Here is a 25,660-nt window from a genome sequence, read left to right as displayed (position 1 = left end):
TGACTCCCAAACCAAGATAGCTATTGCCTCTTTAAATATACACACCTTACAACCCTGTGTCCTCAGGGCAGCAGCAGGTGCAGGAAACCTCACCTCACTTGACATCGCTCTACTTTCTTCAAACAGGACAGCATCTCTTTCCTACAGGAGCCTGTCTATCTCTTCTATAGTTCACGGAACTTGTGGGTATTTGAGTTGTTATTTGATTAATCCTGTGATCTTGTTATTTAGTCACTGCTTGAAATAGACCAAACTTTGACCTTTAAATAGATCAGAGTTCTTGGTCAACAAAATTTGTCAGTCAGTTGACCACTATTTGCAGAACACACACAGGTACACAGAATTTTTATGGTAATTGATATTTATACCTTTAACTCTCAAGGAACTCAAAAGTGTAATTTGCCTTGTTTCCCTTATTAATCAGTCAAATATTTACTAAGCAATGTGGCTATAGAGTCTAGCATTGTTTGATTTAACAGGGAAGGGGGCTGAATAGTATGCTGTAAACTTAGTTACAGAAGTAAGAACAAAGACTGATTTAGCAGGTGGAAATCAGAGAGGTCAAGGTCACACATGTGAATACTGAGGCAATGGGTAAAAAATAAGGAGTAAAAGAACAATCAACTCCCTCTGTCATAGTGAAAAAACAAGCAATGGGAAGTTAGAGGAAACACTAAGGTGACAAGTCCCTGTGTTGCAGTGAAATGACAAGCAATGGGAAGTTAGAGGAGGAGGAAACTGGCATATATTCACTGAACAAACTTACATGTTGAGCACAACTATGAGTTACTTCTGTACTTAAAGAGAAAAGTTCTGTTCTGCTCTCATAGAACTTATTCAAGTGAGATCAGGCAGATAAATAATGGCTATAAGCAAGCATTACAAAGCTGGGTGTGATGGTGTACCCCTGTAACTCCAACATAGGGAAGCAGAAGCAAAAACAAGGATTACAAGTTCAAGGCTAGTTTGTGTTACATAGCTCCGAAAAAAGAGGTAAAGTACAATAGGAAAGAAGGAAGGGAAAGATGATATTTTAAGACAGTGTTATCAGGGCAGATGCTCAGTTAAGATGGCATCTAACAGACACTTGAAGTGAGTTACAGAAAAGGTGATACTGGAAGAAGGAATAGCAGTGAATGCCCTAATAGGAAAGTCACCAAGGAAACCTCTGGGAGAGGGAAACTTCAGCACCTACTGAGGGTCAAATCTGAATTGTGCAGGAGATTGAAGATACCGTGTATATATAGCACTTATAGTTTTGAAGAACATTCCAATCAAAAAGTGATGAGGGGCTAAGGAGATGGCTCAGTGTGTAAAGCACTTGCAGCTCAAGGTCGGTGCGTGCCTGCATTCCTGGTGCTGGGGAAGCGAGATAGTAAGATCTCTAGGCCTTGATGGCTAGCTTGCCTAGTCTAATCAGTGAGCTCTGGGTTCACTGAGAGACTATGCCTCAAAAAGCAAGGCAAAGACATTGATGGCTGGCCTCCATCCTCATTTGCATACATATGCTTGTTGCTTGCATACTCACACATACAAACATGCATGCACAGAGTGATGAGAATCAACATGGCTAGGAATGTAAGGAGAGTCTACAGGGATTGCTTTCATAGAGTAAGGAGAAAACCACCAGAATATGTTCTGTAAAAAAGGGCCAATGTGGGCTGGAGAGTTGGCTTAGCAGTCAAGGCACTTGCCCATGAAGCCTAAGGACCTCGGTTCGAGGCTTGATTCCCCAGGACCCATGTTAGCCAGATGCACAAGGGGGCTGACACATCTGGAGTTCTTTTGCAGTGGCTGGAGGCCCTGGTGTGCCCATTCTCACCCTCTCTCTGCCTCTTTCTCTCTCTGCCTCTCTCAAATAAATGAATAAATAAATGAACAACAACAACAAAAAGAGCCAATGCAAATTTCTAGTGAAATCTCCCTATTTGAAAAAAAAATCAAAGATACAGAGAGAACTGTTTTTGGTAGTGATAAAAGGTGCATTCATATTGAAATTAGGAATGTGAAAGAGAAGGTGAGAAATTAGAATGTGTAAGGAGAGGCTGGAAGAATGTGTATGCTGTCTTTAGTCTGCTGTAACTCCAGAGCAGTGTGAACAGATAGTAAAGATACCAAGTGAGTAAGCCATCATTTCCAGAAGTGAACCAAACATAGGATTGTCCTCACTTCTCATCAGCCTTTGAAGCTGGGCATGTCCTTTCCCTACATGTTCAAATGCTGAGTACCCAAGTTTGCACATACTCAGAAGACACTCTGAACAAATGTCTGTCTTCATATCAGAAGTGGATTTGGATATGAAGAAGTCTGGGGTTGCACTTAAAGCTTCACTTTAAACTGAGAACATGCCCCCCCCCCCATCCCTTATGTCTTTTCTTGTGCTAAGAGAAAATTAAACATACTAGAGCTCAAATTCTAAAGGCAAGCAAGGAAAAAAGATACTCACGGTTTTCCTCCTGGAATGCCTGTCAGGTTGGGAGGTATTGCTGGCACACGCATATGATGGTGTGGATCAAATCCCACCTAGAAGTTTTCCCAAGCAAAACAACAAACAGAAACAGATTTACTTTGTCTTGCTTGTATCTTTTCTGAAACCTGAGAAAAGAGACCCTTTGGAAATAAAATTTTAGAGACATGTATACAAGTATTTATTGATGAAAGGATAATACATTAAATCCTAAAGTGGAACATACAAAGAAAAATTACACTAAATAATTATTGAGGTTCTGAATGAAGCAGAGTTAGTTCTACTTATTATACTATGTGGTTTAATTGTATAGACCTAAAAATGTCAATTTTTTATAGACTTAAAAACTTTCCCATTTTCAAAGAAGAAAAACACCAGGTCAAGACAAAAATCACATATAACTTAATTCATAAATACACCCCCAAACTTCTGTAGACACTCCCTCATTATACAAACTACATTCAAGAGCAGCATGGCTCAGTGGCCCTTGTGTAGAAGCCCAGGAGCATACCACTGGTGATCTTCCATAGGCGGCGGCAGCAGCGGCGGCGGCGGCAGCAGCGCTCATCTGGGGGGAGATGTTGTGTAGCCCAGCATAGGCGGCTCCGGGGCTGGTCAGCTCCCCATTCATGCCAGCATGGGGCACAATTCCAAATGGGGCTGGATATGGACAAGGTACAGCCATCGGGGTCCTCAGGCTGGATGCTACCAACCAAAATGGAAGAAAAAAAACCAAGATCAAAGAAAACAGTATTAAAGACATACGTAAATTTGTTTAAAAGAACATAATTCTAGTCCAAACCACCTGATCCTAGCACTCAGAAGTCATCCAAGGGGCTTCTCAAACCCCTTCTTGACTCTTGGCAAGAGCATTGCATTTTTTTTTTTTCCTTTTGTTCAGTTCTGGGCTTTCCTATTTTTCTGGAATACTGTTCATGTCTTCTTGGGAATAAGTTGTCTTCTCCTCTTAAATTCTAACAATAATCTGAAATCTTCCTGAACCTTAGAAAACAAACTATTCAAGGTGATTCATTCATTCACTCTATCTTACTGAACACCTACCATATGCAAGACATAGCCAGGTGATTGGTTTGGAAGAAAGAAAAAATACCTTCTAGTTAGTCAGTGCTGGTCAACAGTAGTTTTAAACAAATCACTTTCACTGTAAACACTTTAAAAACACAGCATAAATACAATAAGAAAAATACTGTCTTACTAACCCAAGGGGTCCACTCCTGGTGGCTTTCCAGGAACAGGCCTCAGGCCAGGAGTAGAGTTGCTGCCAGGTGTAGGTGCATCAGTGCGCGGAGTAGGTGTATTGGACTTTGAAACAGGAGTAGTGGATTTTTCATTCTAACAAGAGATGGAGTGTATGAGACATGAAAACATGGTTTTAATAGTTGTCAGTATTAAAAAGGTAAACAAAACAAGGAAAACAGAAAGAATTAGATAAAAGAGTTCCTTTGGTCCTTTTCCTTGCATCAATTATAGAGTTGGTGAAGATCAGAAGACCAAAGTTTAGGAAGAAATGTATGAAAGCTGACTTTAGAGTAGATCACTTCTAGGAAAATGGTCTGAGTTAGAGGCCAAATAATGGCTATGAACTACGGAGCCCTGACAGGCCACAGGCTGGTACCCTCATTTAAGTTGGTCCCCCAGTAGATAGTCCTTGCCCTAAGAGGCTCCCTGGCTGACAGGTACTCTCAAAAAACACTGAGGCATGAATTATTACAGAAACTTGGTTCACAGGAGGGGCTTTGAAAAGAAGACCAGAAGGCAAGAAGAAAATATGAGGGGGGAAACCCCAAACCTTAATCTAGCCTTCTATATATCCCATAGATATATCTCTTTAATTTGTACATGAACTGTAGATTGCCTTTTATTTTTTCTGTGAATTTAAAAGTTCAATTGAAAACTGAATAAACTTGGCATTTTTAAAAAATGGAAATAAATGGTAAGGAAAAAAGATGTACAACACTCAAACACAATTAACAGCCACAGAGGAAGGTGCAGAGGGATTATCCTGACTTGTGAGTTCATTTATGCATCTGTGGTATGAGCCAAGATGAAGTTTTATAAAAATTACCTTTTAGGTAGGAAGGAAAAATTGTTGTAGTTGTATGTAGCTTGGTAATTCAAGCAAAGTAAGTAAGAAAATGTCATTAAATCCCAAACCAAGTTTAGCACAGACCACAGGGTGAAAAAAAAAAAAATCTTCTCCGTACCTCAGTGTATGCTCTTCATCTTCAGTAAAATGTGTTTCACTTAGTTAATCATACCTCTCTTCTAACCTTACAAGACTCACAAGGCAAACACTTATTACCAAGTAAGCACTTCTGTTCCAAAAATAAAGTTAGCTAATTAAATCCTAAACACACACATCATTTGGAATATAAGACCTTTAACCAAAATGTAAAATACACAAAAATATAAAAAATTAAAAGTCCAAGCAAACTCAAGTATCTGGGAAGTAGCAGTTTTGACAAAGGTGGTGCAGCTGCTTACAAGGCTCAGCTCTTTGGATTTGGAGGAAGGAGTGCTGCTAGAGGATGCAACTGAGGCAGGGCTGATCGGGGCATCTTTCTTGAGCAGGCGTGTCTTGTCCAGGCCATTCTCCCTCGGGGAATGTGCTGGGCTCCCTCGAGGGGAAGATGGATCCTACAAAGGAATACCATGGGTTGTAGGTCTCACAGGGCACCCACAGCACTGGAATCCTTCACTCTGGACACTTCTAGCTGAAAACATTTCATAGCTTAGAAGAAAAAAATTTTCTGGAATAGATTAAGATTCACTGAAATTGCCAAAGAAAACATCTAGCAGGAAGGACAACTACTATAGTAATTTCAGTATTTATTCTAAACAAAAATCAAAGCCCCACCAACTTGCCATTCGTCAGTCACAGTAAGACCAGTAGGCTGGCTACTTATACCTGGAGTGTATTTTTCTTGTGGTAAGAAGGGCAATTGTACTTGATAAAAGGAAAGACAATAAAAATAAAAACCAATAACGTATAAAGTAAATAATAATTCTCATATAAGCAAAAGTTGTGTCTATAAGTGAAGACAACATTTTGGATAATAGTCTTGTTAGCTGCATATGAGTAGGAAGTTAAACCAGCCATAAACATACCTCGAGTAGGAAGTTAAACCAGCCATAAACGTACCTCGTTGGACACGTCAACTACCAAGTTGTCATCACTCTTCTCACCATCACTGTCCTGCACAGACAAATGACAAGTATTATCTACCTCAGCCTCTTGAACTCAGTAGATTTATAACACTCAAGCTCATAACTGATATAATGTACCAAACAGAGCTGAACACTTTACAATGTACCAATACTTTTTTACTCTTCATACTGATGAGAGGTGGGTAATGATTTAATTTTCCAATAAAAAATGGGAGGACAAAGCTTGTTTATCACTCTAGAAAACAGGCTGCAAACTTGCAAACCCAGCCCACACGTAAGTGGAGGTTGTTTGGTCTTCCAGTGTCTTAAAAATCTGAAGCAGTAGCTGTGCCAGCAGTAGAGGCGGAGTAGCAGCCACCTGCTCCACACTGTTCCCATATGGACCGTTCCTGTCTCTGACATGCCCTGCCCAGTCACTACAGAAAAATGAGCTTCAAGTCACATTAAGGAGAACCTGGATATGGGTGCATGCTATCATCCACAAAACCTGATGCAACATACCAGTTCATCTGAGTATTTAAGCAGATTCCTAGGATTTTATGTAATTCCATAACATCTCTCCACTATGCACAATATTCAACTACCTTGATTACATTAAGGGAATCAATTACCCTATAGATAAAATTACTACAGAATACCTAAATATTTGATTAGCTGCTATAGGAAGCACTGTGTTTTCACACACATGTTCTTCCACTCACACATATACAAAACACAATTTCAGTTAGCTGACAGAGACAGTTATAAATGTAGTATATTTTTTTCTCACAAAAGATGTTGTTATCTGTTTTGTAGAATTGGCTGGTAATAGTTGCTGGTTAAAAAATATATATATATATGGTAAAATGGCTTCCTCCAAAGCAAAGGTGAATGAACTTACATAACGAGCTGCAATTTCCTTTTCTTCTGTTTTCTGCTTTTTGCTCTCTGAGGAGTAGTCTGTAGAATTTCTGTGCTTCTCAGCACCTCTGAAACTGGCTGATGGGGATACTGAGGAGCTCTGGGTGTAGAAAGAGAAGTAGAGCTGAGAAATAGTCACTCACTTAACAGAATATTTTTTTTTTCCCTTTTGTTCTGTAGTATATACCTGGAAAGCTGTTAAGGGGAAATGGTGAGGGGGGAAGGAGATGAAAGGAAAAATAATGGAGGTATACAGGTAGAGACAGACAGGAGAAAAAGTGATGGGAGAAAAGGAAAGAAAGAACAAGGAGAAGGCAGAGCAGAATGACACAGGGAGCGAGGAATAAAAAGGACAATAGCACCAAGTATAAACTCAAGAATGGTGGCTGTGGTCTTTACTGCTTACAACATTTTTAAAAAGTTAGGAAAGGAAGCAGACAGTAGACACAAGAGAGAAGGGAAGAAAAGGCAAGCAGGGTTCTCTTTGTTTTAATTTGTTTGCTAATCAGTTGTAGTTCAAGATCCACAAAGAAATCAAGCAGAGGTAAGCTTCAGGGATAAGTAATAATTCTTCAACTAAGAAAAAAAAAAAAAGAAGAGAAAGGAAGAAAAAAAAGTCAACAGGGATTTGAACACCTAAAACAGGTGGCCATGTGACACACAGATCATATTTGCACCATTTTGCTCAGGTTTGCTGTTTGCTTGCAGGGGTGGGGGGGGTGTTTTGAGGTAGGCTTTTCACTCAAGTGCAGGCTGACCTGGAATTCACTATGTAGTCTCAGGGTGGCCTTGAACTTACCATGATCCTCCTACCTCTGCCTCCCAAGTGATGGTATTAAAGGCATGCACCACCGTGCCTGGTTCAGCTCTACATTTTAAGGGCTTGGAAGATGTAGAGGTAGGAAAACCACCACCTGACAACACCTAACAACTCCTGTTGTTTCAAAAGCCTGTTCCTTTTCTGTGTCTGGAAATCCACACTCACTGTGGCCACAGCAGAGAGAAGGTACACCTCTGGAAATTACAGTGAGTCGCCTTACACACAAGCTCAAGTGATGCTCTTTCAGCAAGTCCTCAAACAGAGGCAGCCCCATGATGGTGAGAGCTGAAGCCAGGGCAGGTGACTCTGCTATAAAGCCAGGTGGCTACTGACCATATATGGATGACAGGCAAAGCTAGTACCATGAAAGCTACCATAAGAATAGCCAATAACTGTTAGACATTGACCTAAAAGAAGAACTAAGGATGAGGTATGAAAGGGAACAGGTCCAGGCCAGGTCTGTGCTGTAGAGGGATGATAAACATCTGACGAGTTGCAAAGTCCTTTATAGGGGTATCAGAGCAAGATTCTCAGTTTCCTAAGGGTTAAGTAAATGCAGCTTGATTACGAGGCAGGCTAATTTCATAAGGCAGCAGGAAGACTATCTGGAAAGGAAACATCTAAGGAAAAAGGTTCTAGGAAGATCAAAGAATCACCGTAAGGCCTATCATCCAAAATAAATTCAGCAAACTGTTAGTGAGGCTCTCCTCCTTACTCATAACTTTACTCAGCTCATATAAAACAAACTGACTTGTTTGGTTCTTTTTTTTTTTTTTTTACTTTTGGGCAGTCTATAGGTGACAATCAATTATTTATAGACACATAAACCCTACAAGTACCTTTATGTTAAATGTAGGAGGCAATTATGATACCCAGAACTTAGCTCTAAATTCCACTTTATTCATTTATTTTTATTTATGCCTACTTTTCCATAGCATGTCTAAATAGTCACAGCAAGTTTCAGGGTGAGTGACTGGCATGACAGAAAGAAAGGACTGGGATCAGTGAGTAGGTGGTCACTGTTAGAAGCTGGGTACCACTAACCCTGTCCTTGTTCTACAAGTGGTGCTGGAAGTTTTAGATGCATACCTATCAATTGTGAGCACCAAGCCCTGGACCAACTACCACTCAAACACATAACTTGAGACCGAAACATTATTCAGCAAAACTGAGGACTGAAATAAGACATTAATAACACAAAGATTTTCTTTTATCTTTATGATAGTGGTGGTGATGTAACCAAGGATCTCAGGGGAAGCACTCTAGCACTGAGCTATATTGCCAGGCCCCAAATGATTTTTTTTTAAATTTTTTTTTTTATTATTTATTTATTTGAGAGCGACAGACATAGAGAGAAAGACAGATAGAGGGAGAGAGAGAGAATGGGCGCGCCAGGGCTTCCAGCCTCTGCAAACGAACTCCAGACGCGTGCGCCCCCTTGTGCATCTGGCTAACGTGGGACCTGGGGAACCGAGCCTCGAACTGGGGTCCTTAGGCTTCACAGGCAAGCGCTCAACCGCTAAGCCATCTCTCCAGCCCCCAAATGATTTTTAAAAGTAGACTACATGACTTAGCCTCCACTGAGTTCCAAACATCATGTCTAAGCCACAAGACTTGGCTCAGTGCTCCTGCTTGCATTTGCACCATGGTCCAATGCATTCTGGGCTTGATAACCACTGAAACCACACACAGACATCATCTGTTTCTGTCCCATGCTTATTGCCTGTTGCCATTAGGTCCATATTGCTGGCAGAAAACACCTGACCAAGAGCAGCTTGTGGGGAAAAAAGTTTATTTTGGCTTATGGACTTGAAGGGAAGCTCCATGATGACAGGGGAAAATGATGGCATGAGCAGAGGATGGACATTGCCTCCTGGCCAACATCAGATGGAAAGCAGCAACAGGAAAGTGTACCAAACACTGGCAATAGGAAGCTGGCTATAATACTCATAAGCCTATCCCCAACAGGCGCTTATTCCCAAATTGCCATCAGCTGGGGACCTAGCATTCAAAACACCTAAGTTTATGGGGGACACCAGAATCAAACCACCACACTGTAAGAACTGTTTATCTAGCTTTTCCCTTTCCAGTCTATTCTCCATACTTACAGAATTTCTATTTCCCAAAGATAGATCAAGCCACTTATTTTTACTCCTCTTTATAAAGGACAACTGGTTTCTTACTGTGGTGGTTTGATTTAGGTGTCCCCCATAAACTTAGGTGCTGTGAATGCTAGCTCCCCAGCTGATGGATATTTGGGAATTAATGCCTCCTGGAGGGAGTGTATTGTTGGGGGCGGGCTTATGGGCTTTATAGCCAGTTTTGCCATGCCAGTGTTTGGCATACCCTCCTGTTGCTGTAGTCCACCTTATGTTGGCCAGGGGGTGATGTCCACCCTCTGCTCATGCCATCATTTTCCCCTGCCATTGTAGAGCTTCCCCTCAAGCCTGTAAGCCAAAATAAATATTTTTCCCAGAAGCTGCTCTTGGTTGGGTGATTTCTACCAGCAATGCGAACTGGACTGCAACACCTACCATCCACAGAAAAGAAGTCTGAACTCTTGTGTTTGGCCCTCATTTCCTATACCAACCAATATCAGCCCTGTCTCCCATATCAGTGCTCTGGCCTGTGTTCCCCAGAGGTCTGTGTTTTTACTACATGGTAGCCTTTCTCCCCTTGCTCATGGAAATATAAATCTTAAAACCCCCTTCCAGCACAAGAACCAAGTCTACGACCACATTGCAAAGCTTCCTCAGATGGTTCCAGATAGACGTAACCACTCATTTCCCTTTATTAACACTTTGTTCACCCAAGAATGGAGCATATGAAACAAATAAATTGCCATTTATTTACAAGCCATGACCCATTTTTGGCTGAGGCTTCCCAGAAGGTGGGGGGCACCCAACACAGTTTGCAGTGAAAAACTGGCTAGAAATGTTTCTGAATACACCTAGCTTGGGCCCCTCCACACATCCCATAATATACTGCACAATATGTGCCTCAGTCTATTCAAAACCCATGAGATACACTACAGAAGGCTACCAGATGTCTAATTCTACAGGAAGCCATTGGAGTACACAGTGTGGCATGTGCTTTGGAACTGGTACATGGGGAGTGTGGCCCTTCAAGCTTTACCCCTTTATTGACCCAAATGCCTCATTCTTACTAAATCACTATTTTACAGAGGGATAAAACAAGTCAAATGTATGTGTATATGATTAACAACTATCTGAGCCTTTTGACTCTGACATACACTATTTCAGGTCATTTCCACTCTGCTCAAAAGGAAAAGCTGATGTCTAAATAAATAGTGATGACACATGTTCTTAAAAATTAATACTAAAAGGGGCCTTCCAGGTAAGATGATGGCACAGGAGCCACGTCAAACCAGCACAGGGAGGGATTTAAGCAAAACCACAGCAAAATACACTCTTCTGAAAAGTGAGGGTATAGGTTATTCTTAGACACAGAAGCCGGAGAGACCAAGATCCACCAGAAATGAGAAAAATGGCCAGAATCCCACTGAGGCACTTGCAGATCCACACACCTGCAAGGCACCACACCACCAGGCACACAAGCGGCAGCAGCAGAAACCAAGTAAGGCAATTTTTCAACTTCATTAGTCTTCTTACAAAGTTAAGAAACTGGAAGATCAACTAAGGAGCTACTGAAAGGGATAAAAGTGGAACCGCATGAACAACTCCAAGAGCGTGCACTCTTCCCATCCCTCAACCATTAGAACTGCGCACCTCCACCATTCAGCCCCCACTGGCAGCGCAGCCAGCATAGCTGATCAGACATCCAGCTTGGCAGCACAACATGGAGTGACCAGGGTGGACACTCAGCACTGGTGAGACTGGAAGCCACCCCAAAAGGTAACAAGGCTGACAAAAACAAACCCAGGTACATAGGCCTGCATTAGAAGAGCTAATCTCTTTTTTCATGTCAGGTTATGGGTTATATATTCTTAGTTGGCTTTACCATTTTCAAATAAGCTATATTTGAGGGTTGAATATTGTTGCCTTTGATGCTTTCATACTTATAAGGCCGGTGTCATTTGCTTCTGTCACTATTGGGGGCAGGGTCTGATCCAGATACAGGCTGACCTGGAACCCAATACAAAACAGAAATCTCTTATCTCCCAGCTGACAAAATTGAGGGTGTAGAACAACACGCACCCTTAGGGATTTTGCCTTTAGAAGACTGTTTGTTTTAATCTCCATAACTGCATACTCTATGCTGGTTTTTACTGAATGTGTATATTGCTCATTTGAAGTTTAGAATTTGCCAGTAAATTATTCTACCCAGACCACTAGAATACTTGATTAGCAAGCAAACTTAACGCCTAGGATTACTTCTGCGGCTGGATTGGGGTACAAGAGCTACACCTGACACCTTTTAACTCATATGCTCAAAGTATATAAAGGTGGATTGCCACATCTAAGAGCACTGCAGATAAGTAGAAAACCTAAGCATCAAATCAACTAAGGATGCAAAAGTCACTACATTACAATATAAGAAACACAAAGAATTAAGACAATACAATCCCACCCCAAATTACAAATCCATCAGAAATGATCACCAATGAAACTGTTTTAGATGAAATACAAGAGAAAGATTTCAAAAAAAATGACTATCTATACTCAAAAAAATCAAATAATAAATGATAGGAATCAAAGAAAAAAACAAACAAATTAAAGTAGAAAACAAACATCTGAAAGAAAACACAAGAAAGTAGCTTAATGAAATAAGGAGGTCATTATAAGACATGAGTAAGAAAATAATATTGAAGAAAAACCAGGATGAAATCCTAGCTCTGAAGAACAAAGTCAGTGAAATAAAAAACTTTGTGGAAAGTCTCACCATTAGAACAGATGAAGTAAAGAACAAAATATCTAAACTAGAAAAGCAGGTGGCAGACCTATTACAGTCCAACAAAGAGAAAGACAAGCTAATAGGAAGGTATGATGAATAGGAATTTCAAGATATACGGGACACTATGAAAAGATCAAACATAAGAATTCAGGGTATAACAGAAGGAGAAGAAACTCAATCTACTAAACATACAAACCAAAGGAAATATATTGAAAGTAGTTGGAGAGAAAAAGCAAACCACCTACAAAGGTAAGTCCATTAGAATAACTACAGATTACTCAACACAAATTTTAAAAGCCAGAAGGGCTTGGAATGATATATTCCCAGTTCTGAAAGATAGCAATTGTCAACTAAGATTACTTTATCCTGCAAAGCTATCTATTCAAATTGATGGAGAAATCAGGTTAATCCACAATAAAAACTGGTTAAATGGCAACTAAACCAGCTCTACAGAAAATCCTTGAAGGAATCCTTCATGCTGAAGAGAAAGCAAAACACACACAGGAGGCAATAGGAAAAAATAAAGCAAACTCAAGTAATAGTTAAAACAAGTGAGTAAAGGGAAAACAGGAAACACTACAAAATAAAAAGAATGGCAAGAACTGAGCTCGCGGGATGGCTTAGCGGTTAAGGCACTTGCCTGCAAAGCCAGAAGACCTAGGTTCAATTTCCCAGGGCCCACGTTAGCCAGATGCACAATGGGGTGCACACATCTGGAGTTCGTTTGCAGTGGCTGGAAGCCTTGGCATGCCCATTGTCACTCTTGCTCTCGCTCTGACTCAAATAAATAAATTAATTAAAAGGAATGGCGAGAATGAATGCATACCTTTCAATAATAACTCCTAATATCAGTAGTCTCAAACGTACCTACCAAAACACACAGACTTGCAGACTGGATTAAAAGACAGGATACTGCCATTTGTTACCTCCAGGAAACTCATCTCTCAATAGAAGACACTGTCTTAGGGGGAAAGGAAGGCAAACGGTATTTCAAGCAAATAGGCATAGGAAACAAGCAAAGGTTGCTATCCTAATATCTGACAGGACAGACTTCAACAATAGTAAAGAAAGATAAAGGTCATTTTATACTGATTAAAGGAAAACAACAGGAGGAGATTACAATCCTAAACATATATGCACATAAAATGGGGGCTCCCAATTTTATCAGACAAACACTATCAGACTTAAGGTCACAGATAACAACAAACACAATTTAGTGGGTGGCTTAAATATCCCACTCCCATAAATTGACAGGTCATCCTGGCAAAAAGTAAACAGACATCTGGAGCAAATGAACCTAACAGATATCTACAGAACATTCTACCCAAATGCTGCAGAATATGCATTTTTCTCAGCAGCACATGGAACATTCTCTAAAATAGACCATATATTAGGACACAAAGGAAATCTCAACAAATACAGGAAAATGAAATAATCCCTTGTACTCTATCTGACCATATGGGATTAAACTTCAACTCAGCAACAAACAAAGCTACAGAGCTTACAGAAATCAGACAACCCAATTAAAAAATAGGCTATGGAACTGTGATAGTTTAAATAGATGATCCACAATATATTGAGTTTTTTTGTTAGTTTGTAGTTTGCATCGGCAGCCACCTGGCTGGAGGCGGTGCCACTGGGCAGATATTAAGGTGTGGTGGTGGGATTCAGATTTCAACCTAAAGATATGTAAAGTGTACCTAGCTGGAGTTCCTGAAGTATGCTGTGCTATGTGGCTTTTGGCCTGTGCGTCTCTGTGTGTGTGTTTGGTCCTGTGAAAGCAGGACTTGGTACTTGCAACTGAAGATGCCTTCTAAAGTGTTAAACCAAGTTTTATGGACTATTATGATGAAAGCTTGAGAATACTAAGTGCAAATAACACTGAGTTCTGAGGACTGGCTTATGAGCTTTCTAAGGGGAAGGCAAGACTTCAGAGAACTTTGTTGGAACTGGGCTACTGGCATAAGGACTTGCTACTTCCTGCTACCCAGGCCCAGAGAGTTTGATCAAGGTTACACTTGTAATTGACTGATGTGCTTGACTAAAGATATTGGACTGAGAGTTTTAAGATCTTAAGTTGTGAAACCTCAAGCAATTTAAAATTGCAGAAACTGAGACTGGTCTTAGGTTACTGAACCTGCTATTTTCAAACACATTAGCAATCTTAAAGAAGATGACTGAACTCCTTTACATTAAAACAACGGAAAGAATGCCTGATGAAAGATTATCATAGAAATGCAAACTCTTTGGGAAAGAGTTGACTAGAGAAGGAAACTGCTTTTCAATATTAGGATTTATTTCTTCCCTGAATTAAGAATATGGCTGTGTCCTGCACACCTGGTATTGGTTTCCGAAGCATGAAAAATGTAAGGAGTGGATATGAATGGCACATGGTTCCAGGAGCTGCTGCTGAGATGCGGCATGAGGCAGGGCCTGATGCCCTGATAGGCTGAAAAAACCTTTGGAAAATGGAGCATGGTTTGTATGAAGACCTGAAGACATTTTGGATATTCCAGGACTATGCAAGTGCTACCATAGAGTGCACTGTTGGCCTAGGATGGAAGTGTTCCTTGGCTACTCTGGCCGGCTGGAGGGATGGAATTAGAAAATCTGGAGACTAGCAGTCTCTGGTTGTACTAGACTTGAGCTACAAACGTTTGATGTTTGTTTGATGGTGGCTGAGTTTGCATTGTTTTAGTCTCTCCTTACTATGCATTATACCAGTTGAAAATTTTTACTCTGTGCCTTTATATGTTAGAAGCCTTTAACTTGTTTGATTTTACAGGACTTACTATCTTAAATTGGTCAAGACTGTGAGGACCTTTGAAATTGAATTGAGTATAATTTACAATGTATGGTTATAAATGTTTTGTAGCCCAGGAGCAGAATGTGGTAGTTTGAATAGATACTGAGTTTTTTTTTTTTTTTTTATTATTAGTTTGTAGGTTGCATCTGAAGCCACCTGGCTGGAGGCAGTGTCACTGGGCAGATATTAAAGTGTGGTGGTAGGTCTTAGATTTCAATCTAAAGATATGCAAAGTGTGTCTAGCTGGAGTTCCTGAAGTGTGCTGTGCTGTGTGGCTTTTTGGCTTGTGCATCTATCTGTGTGTGCTTGGTCCTGTGAAAGCAGGCCAGCTTCTTCTGCCATTATGGAACTTTCTCTGGATCTGTAATCTTCAATAAATCCCTTCCTCCCTAGTTGTGCCTGGTCTGGAGGTTCATCTCAGTGAACCTGATGCTATCTGCTACAGGAACTAAATAGAATTCTCACTAGGATAAATACAGATGGCATATAAACATAAAAAAGTGTTCCATATCCGTAGCCATCAGGGAAACTACTTCGAGATTCTATCTCTTTCTTGTCAGAATGGCTACCATTAAGAAAACAAATGACAATAAATGTCGGAGAGGATGTGGTAAAAGGGGAACCCTTCTACACTGTTGGTGGGAATGTAATCTGGTACAGCCATTGTGGAAATCAGTGAGGAGGCTCTTAAGACAGCTATAAATAGATTTACTAAATGATCCAGCCATAGTACTCCTAGACATATATCCTAATGACTCTTCTCACTACCTTAGAGATACCTGCACAACCATGTTTATTGCTGCTCTATTTACAACAGCTAGGAAATAGAACCGGCCTACATGTCCATCTACAGATGAATGGATAATAAAGATGAGGTACATTTATACAATGGAGGTCTATTCAGCAGTAAAGAAAAATCAAATTATGAAATTTGCGGGGAAATGGATGGATCTGGAAAGGATTATACTAAATGAGGTAACCCAAGCCCAGAGAGCCAAACATATGTGGAGCCAAAACGTATGTGGAACCTAGCTACAAATGTATAGACTTGTGTGTGATCTGGAACCAAAACTCAGTAGCAGAGGCCTATAACCTAGAAAAAGGTGTAAGGGAGGGAGGAGAGGGATGGTCTTAAGGAGATGGCATTGTAGATATGTAAGTAGAAGAACAGATTACAGGAGGGGAAAGGCCTAAGCGAGGTCAGGGGAAGAGATTGCATAAAACAAGGGGGTAAAGGGGAGGGTCAATCAAAATTCAAGCTGTTTGGAATAAGACATATGAAAATCTACTTTCTTGAATAATGGCACATCCAGAAGCCACAGACTGTTACTAGAAAATATTCAGTGCCAGGGATGAGATGCTTTCCAGTGAGGTGTTGGTCAGGGAGGTCCCGGTTGCCTTGAAAACATTATAGGCTATCACACTTGGTTTCCCATGAGCAAAAGAGATGGTGAGACCCTACTGCTGAAGACTTCACTTGCCTGAGTGGCAAAGTCACTGAGAAATCAAGTTGGTGCTGAACAGAAAACCTTCTCCCTGTAGCCTAGCCAACTGAAAGCTGGGAAAAGCTGCACTGTATGCACCTTTTGGGAGACAGAAGACATCAGCGGTAAAAACAGTGGACACTGGAAGCCTCAAGGTTGGCCAGACAGGTCCAATGACTGAACAAGTGCAATACTGGCATGTCTGCTCTGGGGAAAACCAACTTCTCTTTACTTGGACTGAAGGTTTGCTCTATGGGAGGGAACATATGCCTGGTACTGAAAACCTAATCAAAAGCATATGGCAGTGGAGGTCATGAGCCTTAGGAGTATAAACCCTGCTCTTGTCTGGATAAATGCATATATTATTCCCACCAAAATGCCCTGAAAGCACTACACTTAGTGTTCATATTCATATATTAATGCTACTCTCACTTCTGGTTAGAAAACCTTCTCTTTTCAGATGGTGATAACCCAAAAGGCAACATAGTGCTGAGAAGAAGGGATGGTGGAGCTACAGAACTATTAAGTATAAAACTCCAGATTTGCCTTTATACTTAATAGTTCTGTAGCTTTAGGAGTGTTGCTTAGCCTTAGTGGCTTTGTAGTCTGGGATAACAAGATCCTATCTTCTCCCACTATGAACTGCTTTGAAGACTCAAGAAAAACAATTTATATAACATACAAGAAATAGTCCTAGGCACATAGCCTAGCCTTGGAGCAACCACATTCTGGTAGTCATTTTATACTGCAATCAGGTCCATTCTCTGCCAGACTGGGATGGTGAACTAGTAGGGAGCCTTGAAATAGGCTCATATAAGGACTACTCTAGATAATTCTACAGTACCTCCCCCTTCAGTAGATACTCAAATGTCCATAAACACAGGGCTTCACTAAGCTGCTATTAATCTAAATATATCTCCTTTCAACAATTACAGTAAGATTTTGAAACAACATCTTCACAGGGGACTTGGGGACTTTCTAATTTGATTTCAAGTGAACATCAAGCTAATTCTGCTTTCCATTCATATAGGTGCTATGCTAAGACATCCCTGCCCACATCCAAGATGACAACAGAAATTATGCAAAGGTTGAATAGAAAACCAAGATCAAGACTTATAAAGTTCGCTGACCATGCTTGTTTGTATATCCGTTATGACTCAACAATTCTACCTGTGACAGTTAAGGTGTTGTCAACGTGATCTCTTTAATAATCCACAGTAATCCCTCTGTGGTGGGTCTCAAAGGTTGCTTCCAGGAAGGATCAACTAAAGGAGGAGGTCCTTTCCCCAGAGTGAGCCCTTCCCTCAGAGTGGGCAGCCCCAGTCAGAGGGAGACTTGATATAAGGAAGCTCTGGGTAAACAGGACCCCTTCTTTCTTTCCTTCCTTCCTTCCACTTGGCTGCCAGAGCTGCTTGCTACCTTCCAGCATGGATTGAAGCCCAGTGCAGACTGAAGACCAGCATCAACTGAAGATCCGTGTGGATCGAAACCCAGCGGCTCCTCAGGAAGCCCCGGGCTTTCTGGCTCCATCTTCAGTGCCAGGTCGGGACTGCCGAGGCATCTGGCCACGTGGACTGAGTGGTTACCAGGTTCGGTGATTCTCAGGTCTGCAACTGCTGTTGGACTAATCCAATAAATTCCCTTTTTAAAATAATTCATTCTAGCAGTTCTCTTTCTCTAGAGAACCCTGACTAATACACTGCCTATTTGATACTAAAAGTCAGCTTTCAGGCAGATAATGAAGAACCAGAGGGCACTGTGAGAAACCACCTGGGGTGGGTGGTTCTTTGTTTTCCAGACTTCATTTTTGCTAACCAATAGGTGACACCGTCTCCTGCTCCTTTAACAGAGGTGTATTCAGTATGGGAATTCTCAAACCTTCGTGTGGGTAGGTCAGTCAAGCTAATGTTGAAGACAGAGAAGGAAGGCTGAAGATGCCTGTAGCTCCCTTATTGGTGCCAAACCCAAAATCTGGAGCTATAGTTTTCTTTGTAATCTGTAAGAAGAACTAAAACCTAAAATCTAGAGTAGAAATAAACCTTGGTAACCTGACTCCAGAAAGGCCACCATATTGTTGCAATTGGGACTGAAGACATAATTCTTACTGAGTCAAACTAACTTTTAGGAGAATGTAGCCTGTATCACAAATCATTCAGAGTCCCCAAAGCCCTGCCCACTCTAGGAATACTTTTAACAAGTCTTAAAGTGATGGCCTTAATAAAATTAGGTATATCAAAATGATATGGTACCATATCCCAGCAGTGTTTCTGATTGAGATTTAATTAAACAGAGCTGTGCAAAATGTTTATAGTCTCTCGGAAAGTTCTACATAACCAACAAGACATGTTAACATATATCATCTCATTTATCAATAACTAGAGCACATGGAGGAAACAAATCCTCAGTTGTAAAAAATATAAAAACCTAAAATTATTTGATACACAAGTCTCACATACCAAGCCCAATCACACTTATTTATGTAAATTAATTTCAAATTTTCATCATGCTACTTATTAAGCATGGCAGGACCCTGTGCCCGTCTCTGGTATCACTTTACTGCTCATTACAACAAGACTTTTCTTTTGTAAAACCTGCTTGATTGAAGATGTCATTAAAAGCACAATCTGTAGCTAACCCTCACAGAACTTTTGTTTTGTCAAATTAACATAAATCAAAACTCACTTGCAAAAATGCCTAGAACTTTCTGAAGACCTGCCATTGTTAAAAGAAGATTTAATATAATCTCTACATAACGAGCCTATTGTTAAAAAAAATGTTTCACCTCTGTAACATTTCATGAACAATATGCTCTTAAAATAATGATCTATTATTGTCTAGCTTTCTTCTCTTCCAGCAAGGCAAACTTGGGTAAAGATAAACTTCTTTTGCAAATAATCAAAATATCAAGCAAGAGGAGCTAGCAGCAAGAGGAGCTAGTAGTAAGAGGGATGATTTGAAAGGCAAGATTTTCAATTCTCGCAAGCATGGATTAGAGCCAGACATCCCTAGGTTCAAGACTAACCTATACCACTAGCTGTACTGCTTTGCATAAGTTACTGAAATTCTTTCAGTTCAGATCATAGAGAATGAAATGAGGACAGTACTCTAAGATCACAGTGGAGACTGAAATTCATGTTGTGACCACAATTCCAACCTAAGAAGTATTCTTCTTTGGCAAACATAGAAAGTACTGAACATCACTTTCCACTTATAGGTTCTGTCAATAAGGATTTACTGAACATGTACTAAGTGCAGAGACAAAGAGATAAAGGAAGTATCCACTTCTGCCTCCACCAGGAGTCAAAATTATGCAGAATGCAAAGACTTGCACATTTTTTCTTTCACACAGTACAAAAGACAGTGCTTCAATATTTCATGTTGTTTGCATGGTCTCAGGATTATATATTACTTGGTCAGGATAAAATGCCCTAATAATTTATAAAGACTCAATAAAATTGATTTTAAATTAGAATATTATCTTAATGTCCTCTTGGGGCTTCTTGATTGTTATTTCAACTCTTCCTAGAATAAAGTTGTTGGCTCTGCCTTAGAATTTCATTAAACACAATTACTTTAGCTGGCTATAGGCCATGAGAACATGATGTTTTGATGCCAAACATACAGGCATGATTCTTGTATAGCTGACTTACCTTCCTTCCCTTGACAGTCACTCTGTATGTCAGAGTGGCCACAGTAACCATACTCCTGATTATCACAGGTTATAACTGCAACAGCCTACTAGAAACTGTGATAAAAGTTTGTCATGTGCACACGACTTTATAATGTATACACTTTCTCAATCATCTAGTAGCACCAGAGTTATTTTATTGACTTTCAATCTAATAGCCATTCTTGTGAAGAGTTTAAACCATACTGCTGGCTACTTTCTTCTGGAATATGCAGTGTGCATGTGTGATCTATCTAGTATCTACAAAATATACCATAGTCTATTCTTTAACCTACTGCCTTATAATCAATTTTACTAAGCCTCACTATATATGTTTGATTGGCCTAAAAACCAAAGTATAAGGTGGCTGGCAAAACTTTCCTTTGTGAAATTTTCTGGGAAGGTGAATTGGCTTTATACCTACCCTGTATTGTGCTCTATTTTTGAGTCAAAATCTCAACACAATTTTAACTGTGGCTTTGAAAAAAGGTAAGTATGGTAGAGGCTCAGAGAAAATAAGTGACTAAACTTAAGGTTTGTCAAGCTATATCTTAATGGACTAGAATCTCTAGTAACTATGAAAATTTACTGGAAAGGAAAGATTTTTCATGTTGCTAATTTTTCCAGTAAACTCTTAATCTATTTTAAAGGCTAAACATTCTTTCCAAGGAATGTAAACTCCAAAGAGTCTCATAATATATTCCCATTAATTATGCACTTAAACTCCCTATACAGTATCTGAGAGCAATTCATCAAAAATATGGAAAGAAGTAACGATAAATCGTTTAAAGAGAGATCACTGAGCTGACTTCAAAGTTGTTCAACAGGATCCTACTCCAGGCTGCTACAGAATGGCTAATTTTCAACAACTAAATGCCTGATTTTGTCTTTAGGACTTTCAATAAGATATTAAAGTGAGTTGTTCTTTAGAGTAACATTAACAAATATGATAGAGCTACACATGTATTTCATATTTTTTCTAGTAGATAGGTCTTTTTTAATGTAAAATTAACAGGCAAAGTTAATGTCAATCATATATTTACCTAACCCAAGGTATAAAAATACCATGCCAATACATATGCAGCACCAACATTACTGGTTTACATTTTCCACCTACAGTTCATCTCAATTTGGACTGACATTTCTGCTGCTTGAAAGCCACACAGGGCTCATGGCTACCATACTAGAAAGCTCAAATCCTAAAGTTCCCCCAGGTTGCAAGAGAAATAAATAGCCCTTAATGCAATATCTAGCAATTCCAGAAGCCCAGGCTTGACCTGTTGTTGTTCCCTGCTGACTTTCTTTGTCATGTCCAAAGCTAGTCTCAGAATGTTGGGCACACCCATGCCTTTTTACTCCACAGTCTTTGTGCAAATTCTGCTTACAGTTGTTTTCTCTGGTGTGTAGTCACTTTTTCAGCTTTTGCCTATCAGCTTACCTGTCCCACTTTGAAAGGCCTCACAAGTGGGCTAACCAGGAGTCCCTCATGTAAACCTGTCTCACTCTGTGTCTGCTCCTCTCCTGGCATTTGCATCACTGTTCATTCTGATCACCATGGGACACAGACTGTTGTTTAATGCCACAATTAACAGCTGCTGTACAAACAAATGAGAACATACATCTTATTCCTATGTTATTTTCATTAGAGATTGATGATTGTGCATACCTAGCAGGCATTTACTGTTTTATCCTATTTTTGTATCTTTGGCATTCACTATATGTCAATGTCTCAGTAGCTCTGTATGTGTCTGGGGGCTGGGGGGAGGCAATATGTAGGTACACCAAAGAAGGGAGGCTTTTAAAGATGCTGATTTTGAAAGTAATATGGAAACAATATTCTGAACTATGCCAAAGACAATAAAAAGACAATGGAGTGGTGTCAGTACTGGGTAAAGCACAGTCCAAAGTGATGACTTCCTGTTGTCTCTCCACTAAGTTAGGGTGCAGCCTAACTCCCTCCATTCAGGGTCAGTGCCCCCCTGCCTCTGGCTGGGTATGCGATGAGTATTTATTGAAGAAATGGATCAAAGCTTCCATTTTTCTTTATTCTAAAAAGTATAAATCTTTAACAGAAGAGGGGTTATTCTCAATTATCTCTTTCTTGTCAGTTATCATGCATTCATAAGCTGTGACCAGGGAAAAGTCTGACCACTGAAAAGGTAAGACTTAAGGCATCAGGCCTGAGAGGCCCATTATAGGAAGACTGCAGCTACCAACAGTTAGAGAATGGTGACCCCTGAGGACTTCCATCTAATGTTTATCACACCAAAAAGGTAGAAATAAAAGAAAAATAATACTTATAACCCACTCTTCACTTTCCTTTTCTAGTCAGTAAATTGTCACATATAAGTGATGAAATAAAAAAAAAGTCAAATATAAGACAGCTATAAGACTTGCTAACAAGAAACAAAAAAAGAGGTTTCCATTGGTTGATTTTTAAGTCATGGACTGCCTAGTGTTTATGTGGCATTTTAGTGTGTAAAGGCATTAATAGCAGGATTGACTGACAGTGGCTCCAGTATATCAAGGGATGAAAGCAAATGGATACAGATACTTGTTTAAAGTGTTCAAGAGAATTTATGTTCAAGTTGTAGCTTTCAGCAAATAGATTTGAAGATGCAATGATTTAACAAACTATACCAAACACTGGAAGAATAGCTGATTCACCAATGTGAGTCAAGATTATTCTGGTTTCGCTAGAAAAGAGCCTACTACTAAACAGTGCTGAAATGTTGGCAGGGAAGTCAAGTGTAACACATAGTTTTTCCTACCCTCTCTCCACACACTGAAAGACCACAGAACTAAATTACAATGAATATGAGGAAAAGCTTTTGGTTCCTCATTCTCCTTGTGATGCCAGACAAGCCTGAGTAATCCTCTAGCCCTCCAGCCCTCACTTTACCTTCTATCCCTACTCATACCGCACACTCCCTCACTCAGACACACAGGCACACACTGTCTTGTCAGCAACACCTCTGTCAATACTTAAGTCTCGCTGGTAGCAGTGTGGGATAAAGAGGTTGTTGACATTTATTCTAACTTGTCTGTTTTAGGTAATTACTTTTGTATACTTGGTGTACCCTGTGACATTTAATCACTATAGTGCTACTCAGTAAACACGACTGAACGGAACTGTGATTCTGCGTTGAACTAAATGAATTGATAATAGCAGTGTGCTCAAAATGGACTGGACGAAAATACTCTCACCACAAGAAAAAACTAAGTGAATGAATATATTCAATCAATAATCACTATTTTATTAAAAAGAAAGAACACTAGGTCAGCAATATGTTTTTGCTATTAAATACTAACTGTGGCTTACTGTACACCCTTCATTTTGTAGCACAAGGACAACACTCTGTTAGCTGAACAGGTGAATGAAGATAAAAACAAGTCTTGACACAAGTATGGACCTTTACACTGTTTACTCCTCATAGCATGCATCTATGTTCCCACGGCTCTTTGCAAGTATGGCCAGCAGTCTGCTATCTTGCAGGTGGCTTAGGAGCACCCAAGGAGTAGAGACTAGATATAGGAGATCCCACAGTGTATAAAATAAAGCCGCCAAGAGACTCATGAAAGGATGAAAACGGAGCTATCAACTGACCTGGCTATTCCTCTATTGGCTAAAGGCTCCACTCTTCAGTGCAGAGATATTTGCTCAACCATTACAGCTGCTCAATTCACAATACCTAAGAACTGGAATCAATCCATATGTCCATTGTTTGGTGATTGGATAATGAAGATGTAGTACATACATGCACACAATGGAATTCTACTCAGCAGTAAGGAAAATGATATAATGAAATTTGTAGGAAAATGAACAGACTTGAACAGATCATACTAAGTCAACTCACACAGGCATGGAAAGACAAACTCCACATATTCTCCCTTATCTGGGTTCCTAACATGGAACAGCTTGAATTGAATACATATTGCCAGGCAACTCAAGGGTCACATAATAGTGACCGGAATGTTTGGGAAAAGGGAATAGGAGGATGTGTGTGTGTGTGTGTGGGGGAGGATACCCATAAAACTAAATGCAAAATGAATTGGTACCATAGAAACCTTTCTCTTGGATAGCAGAGTAAAAGATATAACCTTCAGCAGGAATCTTCAGGGATTGTTTGGTAAGAAGGGTCCTGAAGAGAGTGGATGAAGCCTAATCCTTAAATATGTGGCTCTGGCTTGTAACTCCTAGTACCAGAAACTGGTTATGACCCACATTGAAATGTTGATCTGAGAGACCTATGAGATCCTCAAAATAAGACAGGCTTGTGTCAAAACACTTGATTACCTCCCTGAGGTAAAAAGTAAGACTACTGCTGAAGATACCACATTCTTCCAATGCAGAACACTGAGAGATCCTGCTGGAATCTGGAAGGAAGCCAGTTCCCAAATGGTCTGCCCATACAGTGCTGGAAAGCACTAAATGAGCTTCTGGGGGAAAATGGCCCCAACAATCTGTGTGCTAGCAGGGGACACTGCTATATGAATGCAACCAGCCTGACAAGATGGACACACCTGTGCAACAGTGGCACCCAGCTTAGGTGAGTAACCAAAGGCTCTGATTGGCTAAGAAATCCACTCAGTGGAAAGGAACCCATGGCTGGAATTGGAATATGAGTCAGAATCCTATGGACTCCAATGAGAAGCTGCCACTGTCTGTGGTTGAAAGAGAGGCTACAAGCACCAACATCTCTCTTAATTAGCAATGCTTATCTCATTTTAACCTATGCTGACCTCATTCCCCATTGGAAAATCTGTTTTCTTTTTCAGAAAGCAGAAAGAATGGAGGAGATAAACCACCCTCCTCATATATCAGCCAGGACCCAGGTGAAATGACAGAGGAATCGGCAAGATAACCAAGGGTGCTGCTCCAAGCACAAGCCTGACAATAAGCACCATGGTGATGGAAACAGTGAGGATACTGAAAAACGCACCAAAGCAGAAATTCAGAAGTTTCTGAGACCTCAACACTGAAGTAGACCTAAAACACACCCACCATGGCTCAGGGAATTTTGTGGAAAAGGAGGGTGGGAAGACTGTAAGAGCCATAGGATGGAAGGGAATATCCAGAGGCATTGGTCCATTTTCAGTGACTGACAGCTGCCTCTAGTCTCATAACCTACAACCCCATGGAGAATACCAGCAATCCGACTGTGGAAGGCTTTTAGCAGAATAGGGACAGAGAGGAAAGAAATTATGGTACCAATGCCTAATGTGTCCATACAGAGTGTCCACTTAATAAAAATATTTATTGAGTCTGGTCAAAAAAGGAAAAAGAAGAAGAAAGCCTCCAAGAACATGGTGCTCTTCAATGTCATGACCCCCATGTTTTAGCCACTGACTTCCTTCTAGTGGGAACTGAGTGGGTAGAGCACTGGGACAAGGAGGTTGTGTTAGCAGAGCTTTGGTCCTATATGGTGAATGAAAAAAGATGTCTCGAGTC

General features: G+C 40.3%; 1 protein-coding gene across 4 annotated transcripts in view; it reads right to left on the bottom strand.

The window, feature by feature from the left end:
• Positions 1 to 25,660, bottom strand: part of Tle4 (TLE family member 4, transcriptional corepressor) — a 146,723-nt gene that overhangs the window by 11,776 nt on the left and 109,287 nt on the right. For all 4 annotated transcript variants that reach the window (XM_045153242.1, XM_045153249.1, XM_045153254.1 and 1 more), the window contains 6 exons: positions 6,537 to 6,656; positions 5,631 to 5,684; positions 4,973 to 5,125; positions 3,688 to 3,820; positions 2,979 to 3,172; positions 2,447 to 2,523 (listed from right to left, as the gene is read on the bottom strand). In XM_045153242.1, the coding sequence (XP_045009177.1) occupies positions 2,447 to 2,523; positions 2,979 to 3,172; positions 3,688 to 3,820; positions 4,973 to 5,125; positions 5,631 to 5,684; positions 6,537 to 6,656 (731 nt within the window). The remainder of the gene's footprint in view (positions 1 to 2,446; positions 2,524 to 2,978; positions 3,173 to 3,687; positions 3,821 to 4,972; positions 5,126 to 5,630; positions 5,685 to 6,536; positions 6,657 to 25,660) is intronic.

The sequence above is a fragment of the Jaculus jaculus genome, chromosome 1 (genome assembly GCF_020740685.1).
Source record: "Jaculus jaculus isolate mJacJac1 chromosome 1, mJacJac1.mat.Y.cur, whole genome shotgun sequence".
In the NCBI taxonomy this organism is placed as follows: domain Eukaryota; kingdom Metazoa; phylum Chordata; class Mammalia; order Rodentia; family Dipodidae; genus Jaculus; species Jaculus jaculus.
The sequence above is the reverse complement of the archived record's forward strand: the minus strand, read 5'-3'. Positions and strand labels throughout refer to the sequence as shown.